Consider the following 19,721-nt stretch of genomic DNA (forward strand, 5'->3'; position numbering starts at 1 on the left):
GGGTATAAAGTCAGTCAGAGAAAGTGACTTGCCTAAGGCAGTTTAATGAATGATAAGGCAGTGATAAGATTTAAGTTGGGTGCTCTGTCTCATAGCCACTACTGTATACATCCCTGTCAACCCTCAACATGCTATGAATCTATTTTGGAGGCTCAGTACAGGGATCTCTGCTGATAACTTGCAGAGTAAAATAAATATTCCTTTGCCTCTCCATCTGAGCCTTCTCTTCTCTTTTCAAATGCTGCATCTCAGTTCTCTGTTTTAATGTTGCCTGTGTATCTCAGGCCAAATGACCAAGTTATCTCTGTTAGTAGATTTTTTTTTAAGGTAACATAAAATAACATAAAATAACATAAAATAGTTACAACCTACTGCTATGGAACAAAAAGCAGAATGTAACTACGTGATTCTAACCCTAAGCCCTTTGTAGCTTACACAATCAATCAATCAAGCCTACTTTTTGTCTAAATGACTAAATGATAAATTTGCAAATGTGAAGTTCTTCAAATTTCAGAGAGTGATTTAACCATGTTTAATAGAATAAACTACAATTAGCTGGAGTCACATAAACACTAACCCACAGACAAACCATATTTTAGACTACAAACCACAGCCTTAGGTACAATTGGAGTAAGCCTACTGAAAGCAACATGTGTCAGGATAAGCCTGTCTCATTTACACTTTCAATTTAAGTTCATGTTCTTTAAGCATGATTATGTTTAAATCCACCATTGTGTATTTAATGACAGTTCAATATATATATTTTTAACTCTTGTTCTATAAGATTTCAAGGTACTCTATTTTAACTGGAACAAACAAACCCCTGTTGTTTGGAGGGCAGCCTGCATCATCACATCTGTGGATGATGTCTTCAGTGGTATTAGGACAGTTCAACTGGACTACGCAGAATGATCTACAGGCAAAAGAGGCTTATTTAAATGAAGAGCACCAAAGGGTTTCTCTTGTTTCTCTCAGAAGAAGAATGAGCTCTGCAAAAGAACTCGACTATCCTCATATCCTAATTCAATATCAGAATGGATTTCTAGTATCTAAGGTAAGGGGATCACAAATAATGCCTGTAAAAAACTAAATTATTAACACCAGAAAGAGTTGGTAGTAGTAGTAATTTAAGAAAAGGCACAGAATTGAAGACTTGATGGCATGTAATCCATTTAAAAATTATATCTATGAGATCTTTTTCCTCCCCAATGTAATGGCTTTAATTTTAATTGAACTAATATTGTTGATAGAATGTAGAAATGAATATAACTTGAAAGAATTGTGCCAGCATCAAAATAATTTAAATCCATGAATTAGGAAAAGCTGTAATTGCTGCTGGATCCAGATCTCTCTCTCTCCAGAGTTGAAAATGAAGCAAACAGTAAATATATTCCAGAACTATATTAAATCTGAAGACTTTTGATTCTTGGATTAAAAACAAAGTACATTGCTTAGAAAACACCAAGGACCTTGCTACTAGTAAAAAGTCCCATAGATCTTTCCCACTACTTTCCTTACTTATTTACATGGAGAAAGAATACAATTACATAACATTCGATAGCTTGTGCCCTTGTCTTACACCAGTAGGTAGGAAAAAAGAAAGAAATGCTTAATGTAACAGAATTCTAACTTGATGTACTTTTAAAAACCCTTGGAAAAACCTGACAAATAATTTTAAAGGTATGCTTTTCAAAAGTTCTTCAATCTAGCACTTTTAAAAAAGCATGTTGTTCTCTAAATTATTTATAATAGAGCAAAATATTGGTATAAGCTTAGCTGATTATCTCAGTGCTCTATTTCAAGAAACCATGAAAGGAAAAAGAATATTCCCAAGTGAAAATATAATTGTTATTTTGTTGGCAGTGGTGGCTTCAATGCAGTAGGATTTTTTTTTGAAGGAGGATGTTTTAAAAGAGGTTTGGGCTCCACAGGGAAATCACGTATGCCATCAGTGTCAAATGTAGTTAAGACCTGGTTGAAGGTCTGACATATTTTGCTGGTTTGAATTTAATTATCCCTCGTCCTCCTGCCTTTTGGATTTAATCATTGCTTGCAAGCAGTGTGTCCTTGCTTCCCATTCTGTTAATTCCTCTTTTTTCCACTTTGAGGTGATGTTCGCTGCCTGTGAGTTGGGTGTGTTTGATCTGTTGCAAGAATCAGAAGAAAACTTGTCATCCAAAGCCATCGCAGAACGTCTGGGGAGCAGCCTCCATGGAATGGAGAGACTGTTGGATGCTTGTGTGGGTTTAAAGCTCCTCGAAGTAGAAGTGAACAAAGGAGGAGGTAACAGGGCCAGGCTGAAATTGATCTGGCAATCATCCTCACCATTAGTATCTGTTTATGCTATTTCTGTACCTTAGAATCTAATGGTCTAGCTTCTTCAATTGGAAAGAACCTTTGCTTAAATGTCATGTGACCATCCTGGAAAATCGTATGTTTATTTGTTTATTCATTCATTCATTCTACCATTTCTCCTGAGATGTAGCATATAGGTGATCTCTCCTCATTTTTCCCAACAACAATCCTATAAAGTAGGTTGGGCTGATTGGCCCCAAGTCCTCCAATGACCTCTGTGGATTGCTCTGCCTGAATATTCACTGAGGGCTCCATTATACTGAAAGATTGTCCATTCCTGGCTTAAGAAAACCAGAATCAAAATGATCCCATGGGCAAATCTTGTGAGTTCATAAATGGGCAATATATTTTTACAGAAAGTGGTTGTACAGAGAATAAGCTGTAAACTATCACCATTCAATAGTTCAGTAGGGGCTGCAGGTCCAAAGTCTGCAGTGGGGAATCTTAGATACCCTAAAAGCAGTCATTCTTTCTGCCATGAGATCAGCATGCAGGATAATCTACTGGATTCCCCAAGGGTGGTATTCACGGGAATATTTATAGGAAAGGAGAGCCATTCATAGGAAAGGAGGCAGCCTTTAAGAATGTGTGGCTATATAGAGGGGTAAGGGGTCTCGAGGTTCTCTAGCTTTCTGAGAAAGCTGTTCAAGTGATGGTGCATTTGGACATATTGATTACATGCTACAGACTTTTCAATACAGGTGGTCCTTGTTTAACAACCACTCATTCAGCGACTGTTCAAATTTACAACGGTGCTGAACAAGTGGTAATTACGACTGGACCTTGAACTTATGGCCATTGCAGCATCCTCGTGCTCACATGGTTATGATCTGGGTGGTCAAGGCTGGACTCATGATTATGACGTAGTGAGCTGTGGTCACGTGATTATGATTTCCGACATTCCTTGCCAGCTTCCCACAACAAAGTCAGTGGGAAAGCTGGCAGGAAGTTGCAAGTCGCAGTCATGTGAGGTCCTTACTTAATGACAGCAACCAGGACTGCCAGAACTGCCATCACTAAGCAACTTACTAGAGTCAACTTACAACGACATTGCTTAACAATAGAGTTTCTGGTCCCAATTATAATAATTAAATGAGGACTACTTATATGTAGGGAGTCACTGATTGCAGAATTCCTCCCTTGTCTAGAGAATGTAAGAGAGTCAGTATCTAGATCTGTAAACAAGAAGGAGAAAGAGAGATGAAATCAGTACTACTAAGGGTAGTTTTCTCTCAGTGGTTGTTAGAAGCAAAACTGAGTTTATCTGTAAGAGGGTTGCTTAAATATTGAATTACTGATCAGTTTCAGAGAACTGAAAAAAAAACCCCCACTTGTGATAGATCAAAGTGGTATGGTATAGTCTTCCTGCTGAGAACCGTCTATGGTGGAGTCTATTCTACTTCTTTCCTGTGTTACTTTGGGTCTTGTTCAATCAGGCACCTTGTGGCAGTTTTAGAGACCCATGTGCAGCTCATAACTTTGAGTGGATCCTGCCCGTATTTTCCTGTTGTTATACAATCAAAATGATCAGGAAAGGAAGCCTTACTCAAGGCCATAGTAAAGATAGCTGCTGAATGTTCCTGATGTTCCTTGGTTTGGTCCAAAGTAGATCTTTGTTGAGAGAATGCAATAAAAATTGTAACCTGAAATGGTTAACAGAATTGTGCCGTCACGTTGCTCTTGCTGTTAAGATGATGCAGTCCAACAGATATTTTGCCTGTATTATAAAACATTTCCATTTTTTTTTAGCTTTTTATGGCAACACAGAAATCGCTGAACAGTTTCTCACAAAATCAAGTCCCAAGTCTCAGTATCATAATTGCATGTACTACTCCAAAACGATTTATCTCTGCTGGCAGTACTTGACAGAGGCTGTGAGGTGAGATGGACAATATGAGATACTATGCAGTCATATATACTGTACAGCAGTGTTTCTCAACCTTGGCAACTTTAAGATATGTGGACTTCAACTCCCAGAATTCCCCTGTCAGCTGGCTGGGGAGTTCTGGGAGTTGAAGTCCACATATCTTAAAGTTGCCAAGGTTGAGAAACACTGCTGTACATAATCAAAACTCCATGGAAAAAAAAAACAGACTGTACCCATTTGTATGGATCTTTGTGTTCAGAAAAATCAGGTGAAATAAATGTGCTTACTGCTGTTTCTAAAGGATAAAATATTGTAGCCTTCATTGTTAACTTAGGACTGCTATAGATTTATGATAGGCCTGCTTTTTTCTGTTCACACTACACATGCAAGGTGTGGAAACCAGAATGTTCTTGATAGCTTAGAAGACAGGCTTAATGAAGATGTAAAGAAACCCCTGTTAGGATCACCGGTCTTACTAACAGAATTTGCAGAGAAAATCTTCATTAGGAAGATTGACTATGTGGGACTGATGCATAAGCATATGCTGTTAATGCTGAAAGAAAACAAAAGATAAGATCAAGCTTTTTTAGTTAATGGGAAATGAATGGTTCTACTGAGAACTGTGGCTTTGTTTTGTTTTTTTAACAGAAATGAGATAAAGTTTATGTTGAAGGGCTACAATCTCAATGGGTATGTTTTAGAAGAAGGAACAGCAGAAAAAGAGAGAGAAAGATACTAAATAGGAAAGATCAGGAAGAAAACTTCCACTATCAAGTACACAGATTTATTAAATTGAAACTAAAATCACTGATCATGCATATAAAATGTAACAAGAGAATTTTAGTTTTATTTTAGTTTTATTGAAATATAAAAGCTTTACTTTTCTCTAAAAGAAAAAGTTACAGAATACCATGGCTTGAACAGGATACTCTTGAGCTGCACTGTGTGCAGTATATAACGTATGTGCACGTATGAAAAGATGGACAATTTCTGAAATATGCTAGGATTGATAATATATTTTTGCACCTGCAGATTTTGTCACCCTTTAGCTAGAGAGAGGAATAGCTTGCAGAGTACAGCACAGATGCAGACTTCAGATTTCATTACTATAACTTTCAGTGCCTGGACACAAATTGCTTATCTAACACTCCTATATATTTGAGCTTAGAAGGGTGTAAAAGTAATACACACAAGTCATAACTTGAGTCATTTGAAGGCCAAAGGTACATTTGTATGATTGCTTTTAAAAAAAAATGTTGAGCTCTTCCTATTTTGCTCAGTTATAATCCATCTGGTCCACAGAATTGCTGCGAATCGGACATGATTGACTGGATAGTATCATCATCATCTGTACATGCCATGGTCCACTAGATTTAGTGGATCTTATTCCCAAGTCTGTATATCTGGGACTGCACGCTTGGGTTCTAATTAACCGTGGGACAGTGAAACATAGCATGTGCAACACCACAAGGCTTTAAATGATCCTCAGCATGTTGAAAAATGTTTCTTAACCAGTAGTTCTTTGTATGATTACGGTGGCAGTGTTAGCTGCTTTGCATTATTAATATTTAAGCTGCCTGAATTTAATCCAGTGATGTCACAACAGAATTGTACCCACACCGTGCACTCTAGAAAACAATGGGCACTGTTGATGGAGTGGGATAAAAGCTACGATTGTGCCTGTTTTTTCCATGACTCCTGAACAGATGACTGGCAGATAACAGCTCTCGCTGCAGAATCACAAACAAATATTCTGCACCAGTACCTACTTCAGTGAGTGATGGGAGAATTCCCTTTGGTTTAATTAAGAATAAGCTTGGCAATTACCCATTTTTTTTACCAGTCATGTGGAAAAGGCATCTGTTTTCTAAGAGCTTTCTTCTGCCTTAAACAAAAATTTAGCACAACTTATGGTTCTGTGTATAGGCACCTACTGTAATTTTATTTCTGCTTGGGAATTGTAATTCCCAGCACCATTTAATCAGGTTATTCATCCAGTTTGAGATTTCAGAAGGAATGCTTGTTTGCATCTCTGCCTGGAGGAGCAGGGAAGGAACACCTGTTTGGGTCCAAGAGGCAACATGATTCCAGAGAAACATATGAAGGTTACATATGAGCAGCAGATACGGCCATAGCCCAAAATAAGCAGAGATAACCCAGTGCAAGCATGCGGCCCCCAATGCACTTTTCCATACTGACACACATCACTGATTATCAAGTGATGTGATCCTGCAAATTGCTATGTGCAAAACTAGAGACATCCCCCCACCCCAACACACACTTACATACCATCCATTGTCTTCAAGCAATGGTATGATGCGTAATAGCCATATTTCAAAATTCCTAGCACAGTCTTCAGCATGAGCTTTTTCTTAAGGTCAACAGAACTACATAATTTTAACTGACTCTTGAAAAGCTGCCAGATACCCAAAGATGTGTTTTTCCCCCAAGGGAAGGCAAGAACCAGTATGAAAGAGCATTTGGCATTTCATCGAAAGCTGTTTTTGAAGCTCTATACAGGTAAAACTAGATATTACCTCTGAAAAAATATGTTCTTAAATCCACTAGTTAATTTCATAGAACCCTGTACTGTTTTTCTTGTTTTCTCAAACACTTTTCTTTTTATAGAAATTAAGGCTGTTATTAAGGTCCATTAAAAATAGCTGATATGCAATGTAACCATCAGATTAGTTTATAGTTTATTTGTATTAGACTTAGAAAACAAATATCTATAACTGTATCCTCTTTTTAAGAGAAAACATCCTGCATTTAAGAAAAATCTAGCATATTCTTTGGTGTTAAAGAATCAATGCATACAAATTATTCCACCAGAAAAAGGACATGCAGAAGAGGCAACAAATCCATCTGATTCTTAATCTGAGAAATCCTCCATTGAGTATTGAAGCATGACCAAGATTTAATAATTAGAAGGACAGTATCAAAATAATCAGTTCATGCCTGTTATAATGTTTGTTCTTATGTGTCTCTTCTATAATACTAATGCTTTTGTGAACTCTACTATCTAGATCAGAAGAAGAAATGGTGAAATTCATGTATGGATTGAATGCAATTTGGAGCCTATGTGGCAGAGATGTGATGGCTGCATTTGATCTGTCACCATTCACTGTGATCTGTGATCTTGGTGGTAAGTTCCTTAAGAATTTGTTTTCCTCCTAATTAAATATACAGACAGTAAAATATTTGGCCCTTTGCTTTTTTGGAGGATCAGCTTTTGTTTTTAGGCACAGGACAGGCTAAATAAAAATAGCAAAATATGGGTGCTGATTTTATAGATTGGCTCTAAGTTCTGAGTTGCAAGCAATGACACATTAAACACACACACAGTCCTTCTGTTGCCATTTTCTCCTGCAATAACAACATTTGGGTCTTGTTATATTCTGTTTTATGAAACACTACTGCTGACCGGTAGACAGACAGAGTACTGACCACCTTTACATAATTTATTTCCAACATTCTCTTAAGTTCAAAAAAATAAAAACAACTGCAATTCCCTCTGTATAATATAAAACACACACACAAACTGTACACTCAAAATCTTCTTTATGTCTAATCATGTATAATTTACTAATCCTCTGCTGATAGGGGTTGTTGCATCCAAGATCAAAAGCAACTGCGTGAGACAAATATGCATTATGTATGGTTCAATGTATCTTTTATTTTTCTTTCAAAAGGAGGTGCTGGGGCTTTGGCCCAAGAATGTGTTTCACTGTATCCAGATTGTACAGTCACTATTTTTGACCTCCCTAAAGTAATTCAAACAGCAAAGAAGCATTTTGTATCTGCAGAGGAAAATCGGATCAATTTTTATGAAGGTTAGTGTCGTTCTTTTGGGGAAAGGGGAGAGATATTTCTTCTCTGTAGAATAAGGTCAGGAGACTTATGGTTGGATTGCCTTCTGATTTCCTCCTGGGGGCCATGTGTAGGGATCAGAGCCTTAAGGGGAAATGGCTGCCTCTTACTTCTGTGTGTCTCTTACACACAGGTGTGTCTCTTACAGGAGTGTCTGGGCCAGGAAGGAAACCTGAGAGTAGCTAATTTCCTTTTTGGGCTCAGGAAATGGACACCAAGTCCATTTTTTTTAATTTCCAGGGAGAATGAAGCATCTCCTTTCTCTGCAGAAAGACAACATGAGGTAACTTCCTTGGAGGAATGGGGCCCCAGGGAAGAACCCTTCCCTCAGCCTCATGCATTGAATGCAACATTTTGTGATGGTATGTGGGAATGACCTTGGGAGACAGGAGGAAGATTGTTGCCTAGGCAGTGGGTCTTCCTGTTGTCTCCCAAAGTCATTCCCACATACCATCACACATTTGGATTCAAGGTTCCACGCTGATCTAGAAGGTACCTTCAGAAGTGAACCTTTTACTTTCTTAGTCTCAATTTCAGTTTAATTCAATAAATATATTTGAATTCACTGAATGATCTGAATATTTAAGTATTTAAAAATTACCATTATTCTTTCTGAACACTAAAATTTAGACAATGGGCATTCACTTCTAAAACGAAACAGAGATACTTCAACCCTTAGAATTGCCTTAATTAGCTGTTATGACCATTCAGGCCAGTCATCTTTGGTCTTGGGAACCACAGCAGTTTTGCTCTAGCTTGACAGTTCTTACACAGAGGAAACTTATTTCAGATAAGCAAACAGATATTCCAGTTAGTTACCCCCTAGCCCACGTGTTTAAAGCCACATAGAACAACAACAACAACAACAACAACAAAAACCATACAAAAACCTCAATGTTTGATTAATGAGAAATCAATGTTCACTGGTGAGGGGTTTTTTTCCTCAATTTTTCTAACAGGGGATTTTTTTAACGATCCTCTTCCGGAAGCTGAGCTGTATATATTAGCAAGGATCCTCCATGACTGGTCAGATGAGAAATGTGTGCAACTTCTCACAAAAGTGCAAAAGTCTTGCAAAACTGGTACGTACATGATAATAGCCTGCCTGCACATTATACAGTTGCACATTGTATTTTTGACACACATTTGAGTGTGTCAAACATATTTCTATGACACTGTTTCATGTACAGTGTTTCCCAATCCTCAGGTAGCCTTACATGCTAGGACAAATGGTTACAGAAAATTTGTCCCAAGCAGTTATAAACCTGTAATGGGGGAAGATAATATTGGACTCGTGACTTTTATATATATATATATATTCCAATTAGGTGGTGGTGTTTTACTAATTGAAACTCTTCTGAATGAGGATAAACGTGGGCCATTGGAAAGCCAGCTCTATTCCCTTAATATGCTCATTCACACTGAAGGAAAGGAACGGTCACCAACAGAATACACCAAGCTCCTCACAGCAAGTGGTTTCAAGGAGATTGAAATTAAGAAATCTGGAAAGCTGTATGATGCCATTTTAGGAAGAAAATAGTATGGTTTCTATTGCTTTGTTATCATGAATGCAAACTGAGAAAATATGCTTGATCTCAAGTGAAACACAATTGATCTAAATCACATTACAGAACAGAAGTTTTATTATCAGTAACAGTCTAAAATATAAAATATTCCACTAATGCATTGAATTAATACTGTAATTCAGTACAGAGGCTAGAGAGAAACAGGACCTGCTCAGCTTTTTTTGTCTAGATTTTTTTCTTTTAACTAGGTCTTACAATAGAAATGATGCATATTTTCACCCATTTCCTGAGCTGCTTCAGTGGTTTATTATAGTATCATGAAGTAGAATTTCCTCCACATACTGTTGGTGAGAGATGGTTAAGGAATATTAAGTAACAATTTAGCTGGAAAAACTGCACAGAGCCCTTAAGCCACAACAGGATAACTTCAGAAAGACAGGCAGTGGAATCCTAAAACCAAGAAATGCTAAATGACATTGGTTAACCATTGGTTAAATGGCAGTGGAATCCTAAAACCAAGAAATGTTAAATGACAGTATCTTTTCCAGGTTTTTAGACTGCAATAACATTGCATGAAATTCATCTTTTGCCAGTGGAAGCTTAGTAACAAACATGTACAAATAACAATTAATACTTTGAGTTTGAGATTTAGTTAGACAAAACATCTGGCTAATAGAATATATATACTATAAATGCAGAACTCCAATAAAACTGCTTTAACTTCTGTTGGGTAACAGTGCCTAGCAATGTAACACAACTTTTCTAGACTTGTGATGTCTATAAGCCTATGCTGTCAGTTCTGTGGAGTACAATTCATTTCTTTGATTGGATGAAGCATTGGCCTGAATTGGGAGGTAGAGGTGTGTGTCTGCATGTAGACCTGCACATATATGGACATAAACAGAGTCATAAAAAGGGAGAAATGGCTAGCAGTAAGGTATGAAATGAAATGCAAGCAAAAGGGCCTAATTAGTGAGGCAGCAATGTTTGATTCTTCTATTAATGACATTCTTACAGAACAATTATTGACTTGGCCCTTAGATGGTGCTCTTAGACTACACTTCAACCCAGTTGGCTGCTAGTTCTAATAATATGGTCCTCTACATTACTACTGATGTTCTAGGATTCCACAGGTTGAGATCAAGCTATTCAGATTCAAAGCAGGTGGTGGAATCTACCAACTTCTTGATGTTGCAATGCAAACATTCCATTACTGTAGAATATTTTCTTGTGTGTATGGAAGTTCATCAAATAAATAATGGAATCATTCTGTTTACGTTGTATGACTTGTTTTTCCAGATTACAGGTTTAATCATATGGCAATTCTTCCCTCCAAATTTTGCATATTTAATTACTTGAGTAACTTTATTTGATGTAGAAGACTTAGTGACCTTCTGGATCTACCCTCAAGATGAACATTGCTTATCTTTGCTTTTGATTGGGATATCATTAAACTCTCTCTCTGTTTTCATTAGCAAAATGATGAAGACTTTTTTTTAATACAGTAGAATCTCAGTTAACTGGCACCCATGGAGATTGGTAGGTGCCAGATAAATGTAGTTTCCAGTTGCTTAAGGATTACTATTAAAAATAGGTGCACAAAGTTTGGACTTGCTTTCTGTTAGAGAGGGATTGGCTGATCCCTTTCTGGCAGACGGATGGGTTTGGGCTTGGTGCGCTGCACTGCACCATTCTGGTCCCTTTCTAGCGGAGGGGTGGGTTTGGGCTTACCTTTAAAAAGGTGGGTTTGGACTTACCTTTCCGCTGGGGAGGGTTGAGTTGGTGAAGCGCCAGGTTTGGACTTGCCTTTTTGCTGGGGGTGGCGGGGTGGAGCAGCGCAGTAGGTTTGGGCTTGCCTTTCTGCTGGAGGGGGTCAGGTCGGCATGGCACGGCATGCCAGGTTTCAGCTTGCCTTTCTGCTGGAGGGCGATTGGATCAGTGTGGCATGGTGGTTATTTTTCTTGAAAAGTTAAGAAATGCTCAGTACTATGGTCTCATTGTGGATGGGACTCAGATACTGTATCTCTCATACTGAACAGTTGATACTTTTCTTGCGATATGTACACAACAAAGATGGGAAATAGCATGTTCAGGAAATTTCCTAAATATGGTAGACTGCAATAAAAAGAAACAAGAAAATATTCCAGAAAGGATCAAGAAAGTGCTGGCCAAGAATAAGACAGAGATGAAAAACTGCAGGGGCAAAGATATTTAATGCTTCAGATGAACTGGAAATTGCAGATTGTGAAAGCTAAGATTCAGAATGAAAACCCTCAAGCATTATTTTCACTTTTCACAGCACACTTTCTCAACCTATGCCATTGGATCCATGCTATGGGAAGGATCCTGAATGAAAAGGTATTGTGGGAATGTTCAGAAGCTGTATAATGTGTTTCCATGCATTCCTGCAAGAAAGACAGTTCTGCACCTCTATTTCCACTCCATTCCAACATTTCTATGGAGCTCTAGAACTGATGCAATTTACCCACATGTGAAAAATTATTAATAAGTGCTAGTTTGTCTTTCAAAATTGAGGAAGGCTTGGATTTGTCTGTAGAAAGACTGCAGTTTCAGGTCTCATTAAATGGCAGTAATCTTTTGAATTTATCCTTCTTACAACAGTTTGGTACAAGTCACTTAATCTATAGATATCTGAAGCCAGTTTATCCAGGGATCGAAGCTTATCATTGAAGAAGAAGCCATAGAGATAAAGAAGAAATCCAGCAGTTGAATATTTCCTGGCCAAGTCTTCTCAGGGATTCTAAGGACCAAGTCTCACCACTGACTTCAAGAAAACATGCAAAACATCTGAAGGAAGCAGCATTTCCATAATAATCAGCCACTACAGATTATACATTTTATTCTTCTAAGGGACAGTGTTCACAGAAATGAAAAATTTTAACAAAATAAAAACAATACAAATATTAAAAAAGAAACAAAATAAGGGAAAATAATGAATAAGTTAGAAAGAAAAAAGAAAAAAGAAAAAGAAAAGAAAAGAAAAGCAGCTTCCAATCTTTTTGACAGTGATTTTAAATGCATTTATATTTTACCCTCTTGCTGTAAGGTTACATCATAATTCCCTTCTTTCCATAAACTACCCCTTCAAATCATCAAACCCATAAATCACAAGTTCCTTTTTCTCTTTTTTCAGCAAAAAGTCCATAAGGGGTTTTCAGTCACTGATGAATGTAGTTGTTGATGTAATAGAAGAATTGTTGATCGAAGAGTTGTTGATCTTTCTCTAATCAAACTAACCTTGTCTTATTTTTGATTGGATAACTTCTTTAATAGATTATGGAATTCTATAGACATGCAGTAATATACATTGATGTCATGAAAGCTTTTTCAAACTACTCATGACATTCAGGTCAGCAAGCTAATTAAGTGTGAACAGAATGATATGACAATTCAATGAATACATAACTGGTGCAAAAATCATACTCGAAGTATGTTCATCAATGTCTCCTCAACAAACTGGAAAGAGATGTTGAATAGGGTGCCACAATTTTCAGCTCTAGACATTTTATTCTTCAACATTTTTATTATTGACTTGAATCATACAATCAAAGATTTGGAAGTGACCAATTAGGCAATTCGCTGCAGGAATCCAAATGAAATTACACCTAAAAAATTGGTGTCCAGAACAAATAGGTATATGGAATGCCTATCAGATTTCAAGATGACAAAAAGTGGGGAGAGAAGAGTAACATTTTAGAAAAGAAAAATGGAATTCGAAATGATCTTCAGAGGTTAGAAAAATAGGCTGGAAGTAACAGAATGAATTTAACAGAATGTGGAGTACTTCATTAGGAAATGAAAATGAAATGCACAGGTTTAGGATGGGGAATACTTGACCTACTGATACAATAGTTTTTTTAAAAAGATCTTCAGATAATGCTGTCTGCAAAATGAATATGAGTCAGCAGTGTGATGTGGCTGCCCAAAAAGTAAACACAGGTTTAGACTGTATCAATAGAATTACAGTTTCTAAATCAGAGGAAGTAATAGTTTATACTTTATACTGCTTTCAAGACCTCAAGTACTCTCCTCAGGTATGGTGAACTATTAGGGACACACACGTTAAGAAGAATTCAGACTGAAACAGAGGAGGACAAAAAGAGATTTAGAAATTAAGCCCTGAGAAAAGAGGTTGAGGAACAAGACATATTTAGCTTTAAGAAGATAAAATTGGAGTGTCTGTGTATGGAGATGATACCACTTTTCAAACTCCTGATAGGATGTTACTTACAAGACGCTGAAAATAATATTTTCTTTTGGGTTTAAGTTGAGGAGGCAGAATCTGACTGAGAGTTAGGGAAAAAATATTATTATTAAGTACAATTTCTAATGATCTAGAGAACTAGGATTCTCACCTTCAACAGATACGTTCAAGCAGAGTTTGTGGATACTTTAATTAGCATTTCTGAACTAAGCAGGAGTTCGATTTGATTAAATAAATAGCCCCTTCTAACTATATGAATCTGTGAATTTCAGATCAATTTCAGATGCATTTTGAATTCAAAGTTTTAAAAGTAACAAAAACCAGCCTACCAGTTTTCCAATATATATCTTCCTTAGTAGTTCTGTTTCCAATTCCAAATACCTATGATCAAAGCTTCAAGTGAAAAGCTAATAATTTCAATTCATTTACCTCTGTATCTATTGTGTGAAATAATTATGATGCACACAACATAGAAACTCATGAACCACATTTTCACTTTGCATCCAAATTCAGCCCATATGAGTTAGGCTAGTAGATTGAATAAATGAAGGACAGCTGCTTTAAAGAGATAAGCAAGATGAACCTGGATGGCATTTAAATGTGAGACCGCATGGGAAGTCCTGAAGTATATGCCATACTGAAAAGTATTTTTAAAAAATCCTGAAGAAATGCAGTGGCAACCCTCTTCTATATTATCCTAAAAAAATTCATGGCTATTCCCTTCTACTTACAGATGGGATACATGATGTAGGTTCAGCTTAGGATGATAACAGGCACAGGCAAATGGGGTGACAAGTTACAGTTCCAAAGCTGCCTTCCAAGGGGTCCAGGGCTATGATGTCTTCTCCTTCTGCCATGGGGTCCCTCTATAAACCACTAAGATTTCCTGTGAGCTGGCTAAATGCCTACTGAGGCTAGCTGGTCCTACAAGCCTCTTACTGGAGTCTACTGCTGGGATTTCCTCCTACTGGAGCCTACTGCCTCCTACCACCCTCTCCCAAGAAGCCTTCCCAACCAGCCTATTTAGCAACTGGCAGCCTCTCTCTGCCCCTGGAAGTCTTCTGTGGGTCACCAACCATAGGTCTTTGATAAATCTTGCCTGCTCAGCTACTTGATGGCTACACCCCCGCTCCCCAGAGTCAGTTGCAGTGCCTTTTTGATAGCCTTCCCCACCATATTATAGTTGTACCACTTTTGCTGGTCTTTGCCTGCTGGACTGCTTCTGACCTCCTATGCTAAATCTGTGAACAAGCCTTTCTGAATGCCATTCTACACGTCTTGGTCTTGGGTCCTCCAACTCCTGTTGGGCCTTCCTGGTCCAGACACTGCTATAACTTAGGTAGCTGCTGTTTCTTTCTGGCTTTTAGTTGCTTAACTTCCAGCTCTACAGCTTAAAGTTATGGCCTTTCCAGCTTTCATTATAAAGACCAGTGTTTCTATTACTTTCTCACTCCAGCCAGCTCTAAAGTGTAAGCTTTGTTCACATCCTTATATTCTTTTATTCACTCACTTGCTCACAGTCTCGTTCGTACTCATATCTGGAGGATGAATTCTTGCTTATGCATACACAGTTCCTCAGCATAAGTGTGTGTGTGGGGGGTCATTTACAAATAAAAGGAAAGAGAATGGCTGGGAAGCATTTCTTTCATGCTGAGTTAGCCTCTTTCTTCCACACTATAAAGTCATGTCATATTTTAACTAGGAAGATGATACGTTTCTTTTTTATTTTTCCTTGTGGCCTTAAATGCTTACAACTATATATTATTCAGTAGCATTGCCACCTCAATGTGTTGCATTCTAGAATTGTTGGAACTGTAGTCTATGTTATTTCCAGTCAGCATGACTATTTCCTGTTCTGGATGGGAATTGTCAGAGTTGTAGTGAAATACCCAAAGGTTTTTAAGCTTAGAAAGTCTCTATAACAAGTGGTCAGATGTTTATCTTCCTAACTTCCATATGTACAAGTTAGGGGACTATACTTGAGTGCTGTCATGGTCAACATTAACTTTAATTATTGTTGGTCATACAACCAGCCAGATGTTTAGACTGGATTTGGCATTTTTGTCTACCTATTGAGTCCTTCCCAAGAACCTGGGATAGGCATATGCTGTTGTTCAATAATATTAAAGGTATCTTCACAGGATGTAAGCTGTTCCAAGTAAAGTGGCCTTTTGCAATTGACTGATGGTGATTTTGTCAATTCCAATGGTGTTCAAATGGTGCTCCAGATGTTTTAGAATTGCACCCAAGGCACCTATTATTTTTGGTACTCTCTTTGTTTTCTTTTGCCACAATCCTTCTACTTCTATTTGCAGGTCTTTATCTTTTGTGATTTTCTCCAGTACTTTCTCTTCTCTTCTGCTGTCTCCAAGTACTTCAGTGTCCACTATCCAGACTTTTTTGTATTTCGTATCAACATTTTCTTTAGGCTTTTTTATCCCACCTTTATTACTTTTATAAATAACTCGAGGTGGTGAACATACCTAATACTTCTTCCTATTCCTATTTTCGCCACAAGAATTGTTGAGTCTGGGGTGTTGTGTGGCAGATGCTTGTCTGTTTGAATTCTAAAGTCCCAGAGCACTTTGGCTTCTTCATTTTCTATTACTTTGTCTACATTATTATTATTATTTCATTTAGTATGCATAAACTTCCAATAAACAATAGATTTACTGTATGTGTGTGTGTGTGCATGTATGTGTGTATGTATGTGTGTGTGTGGATGTATGTGGATGTATATACATATGTGTATGTATGTATGTATATATATATGTGTGTGTGTATATATATATGGAATAGACTGAGAAATGTGGTAGATCAAAGAGTGACTGACTCACAGTTTTGCTTTCATGGCAGTCAATGGACATCATTTTACAGAAGTTAAGGGAATGCACATATGTTGCTTAGGAGATAGAAAGAGTGTATATTATCAACTTCCCCAAACTATCTTCAAAAAGTAGTAATGATAAAGTAAGATAATTAATTTGGTCTCAGTGGATTAAAGTAGGTCCTGGGCAACTTACACGCTCCCATCCTCAGTTTTTACAGGCTCTGGAGCTTCCCAAGATCACACTGCTTAAATTCAGAGATGAAGGGCTAGGATGGAAGGGAGAAGAAATGGAATATACTGTATATTAACCCCAAAGTCCATGTTAGATAGGAAAAAAAAATATATCCAGCAACTTGCTCCAATGATCCTCATCAATTACAATTAAAAAAAAAAGAATGGCTGTATCGTCTTGCAAAACAAACTGACTTCAAAGGCTTCCCTTTAACCCAATGTCATACTTCTGGCAAAGTGGAAGAGGGTCACAATTTAAGCCACTTCTTCATGTATCTCTGTGCTCTGAGGAGATACAAGAAAAAATGAAATAAGTTAAACAGAGGTCAATAGAGGACACAGATTAGCATAACTTGTGCATGTGATGATTTAGATGTTGAAGTTCAATTTTAGAAATAATTTCTATACTTTAAACAGAAAAGCAAAACACTTCACTATGGTAGGGAAGGCTGTCAGCAGGTGACCTTCATTACTGCTCAGTCTGTTGCCCAAGTCCTGCTAACTGCTGAAGGATGACTTCTAGGCCCTTTTGCTCTTCTTTCTTATGGCACTTTCTCCTGAAATCAGATTTGGGGCTGGACAGCCCTTCACACAGATTACTAGAATGTTAGCCCTAGATCAGCTGGGCTGGGGAATTCTGGAAGTTGAAGTCCACACATCTTAAAGTTGCCAAGGTTGAAAAACACTGCCCTGGATCATTTCCAGCAACTGAAACCCTAAGCAAACTTTGCAATCGATCTCTCTAACCCCACCTAAATCAATCAATCAATCCCATTTTCAAAATGTGGTGCTTTGTTTAACATGGTGCCTATATGGAGGTGTCATCCCATTCTGTCATCTCATTCTCTTTCTATATAGTAAAACACATGGCGGCTGTTGTTCATTCGTTTAGTCGCTTCCGACTCTTCGTGACTTCATGGACCAGCCCACGCCAGAGCTTCCTGTCAGTCGTCAACACCCCCAGCTCCCCCAGGGACGAGTCCGTCACCTCTAGAATATCATCCATCCACCTTGCCCTTGGTCGGCCCCTCTTCCTTTTGCCTTCCACTCTCCCTAGCATCAGCACCTTCTCCAGGGTGTCCTGTCTTCTCATTATGTGGCCAAAGTATTTCAGTTTTGCCTTTAATATCATTCCCTCAAGTGAGCAGTCTGGCTTTATTTCCTGGAGGATGGACTGGTTGGATCTTCTTGCAGTCCAAGGCACTCTCAGAATTTTCCTCCAACACCACAGTTCAAAAGCATCGATCTTCCTTCGCTCAGCCTTCCTTATGGTCCAGCTCTTGCAGCCATATGTTACTACAGGGAACACCATTGCTTTAACTATGCGGGCCTTTGTTGTCAGTGTGATGTCTCTGCTCTTAACTATTTTATTGAGATTTGTCATTGCTCTTCTCACAAGGATTAAGCGTTTTCTGATTTCCTGACTGCAGTCAGCATCTGCAGTAATCTTTGCACCTAGGAATACAAAGTCTTTCACTGCTTCTACATTTTCTCCCTCTATTTGCCAGTTATCAATCAAGCTGGTTGCCATAACCTTGGCTTTTTTGAGGTTTAGCTGCAAACCAGCTTTTGCACTTTCTTCTTTCACCGTCATCATAAGGCTCCTCAGTTCCTCTTCACTTTCAGCCATCAAAGTGAAGTGGTATCATCTGCATATCTGAGATTGTTAATGTTTCTTCCAGAGATTTTAACTCCAGCCTTGGATTCCTCAAGCCCAGCTTGTCGCATGATGTGTTCTGCATACAAGTTGAATAGGTAGGGTGAGAGTATACAGCCCTGCCGTACTCCTTTCCCAATCTTAAACCAGTCCATTGTTCCGTGGTCTGTTCTTACTGTTCTTACTGTTGCTACTTGGTCGTTATACAGATTCTTCAGGAGGCATACAAGATGACTTGGTATCCCCATACCACTAAGAACTTGCCACAATTTGTTATGGTCCACATAGTCAAAGGCTTTAGAATAGTCAATAAAACAGAAATAGATGTTTTTCTGAAACTCCCTGGCTTTTTCCATTATCCAACGAATATTGGCAATTTGGTCCCTAGTTCCTCTGCCTTTTCTAAACCCAGCTTGTACATCCGGCAATTCTCGCTCCATGAATTGCTGAAGTCTACCTTGCAGGATCTTGAGTATTACCTTACTGGCATGTGAAATAAGTGCCACTGTTTGATACTTTGAACATTCTTTATTGTTTCCCTTTTTTGGTATGGGGATGTAAGTTGATTTTTTCCAATCTGATGGCCATTCTTGTGTTTTCCAAATTTGCTGGCATATAGCATGCATTACCTTGACAGCATCATCTTGCAAGATTTTGAACAGTTCAGCTGGGATGCCGTCGTCTCCTGCTGCCTTGTTATTAGCAATGCTTCTTAAGGCCCACTCAACCTCACTCTTCAGGATGTCTGGCTCTAGCTCACTGACCACACGGTCAAAGCTATCCCCGATATTGTTATCCTTCCTATACAGGTCTTCTGTATATTCTTGCCACCTTTTCTTGATCTCTTCTTCTTCTGTTAGGTCCTTGCCATCTTTGTTTTTGATCATACCCATTTTTGCCTGGAATTTACCTCCGATGTTTCTAATGTTCTGGAAGAAGTCTCTTGTCCTTCCTATTCTATTGTCTTCTTCCACTTCCGCGCATTGCTTGTTTAAAAATAATTCCTTACCTCTTCTGGCTAACCTCTGGAATTTTCCATTTAATTGGGCATATCTCCCCCTATCACTGTTGCCTTTTGCTTTCCTACTTTCTTTGGCTACTTCTAGTGTCTCAGCAGACAGCCATTTTGCCTTCTTGGTTTTCTCTTTCTTTGGGATGTA

General features: G+C 38.1%; 1 protein-coding gene across 1 annotated transcript; it reads left to right on the top strand.

Moving 5' to 3' along the window:
- The first annotated feature begins 865 nt into the window (after positions 1-865).
- ASMT (acetylserotonin O-methyltransferase) lies at positions 866-9,708 on the top strand. Its single transcript, XM_063304684.1, has 8 exons — positions 866-1,054; positions 2,109-2,283; positions 4,105-4,234; positions 6,674-6,742; positions 7,249-7,367; positions 7,915-8,055; positions 9,052-9,174; positions 9,421-9,708. The coding sequence occupies exons 1-8, from the start codon at positions 866-868 to the stop codon at positions 9,630-9,632; spliced, it is 1,158 nt and encodes a 385-aa protein (XP_063160754.1). The 3' UTR covers positions 9,633-9,708.
- Positions 9,709-19,721: the final 10,013 nt, after the last annotated feature.

The sequence above is a fragment of the Candoia aspera genome, chromosome 5 (genome assembly GCF_035149785.1).
Source record: "Candoia aspera isolate rCanAsp1 chromosome 5, rCanAsp1.hap2, whole genome shotgun sequence".
In the NCBI taxonomy this organism is placed as follows: domain Eukaryota; kingdom Metazoa; phylum Chordata; class Lepidosauria; order Squamata; family Boidae; genus Candoia; species Candoia aspera.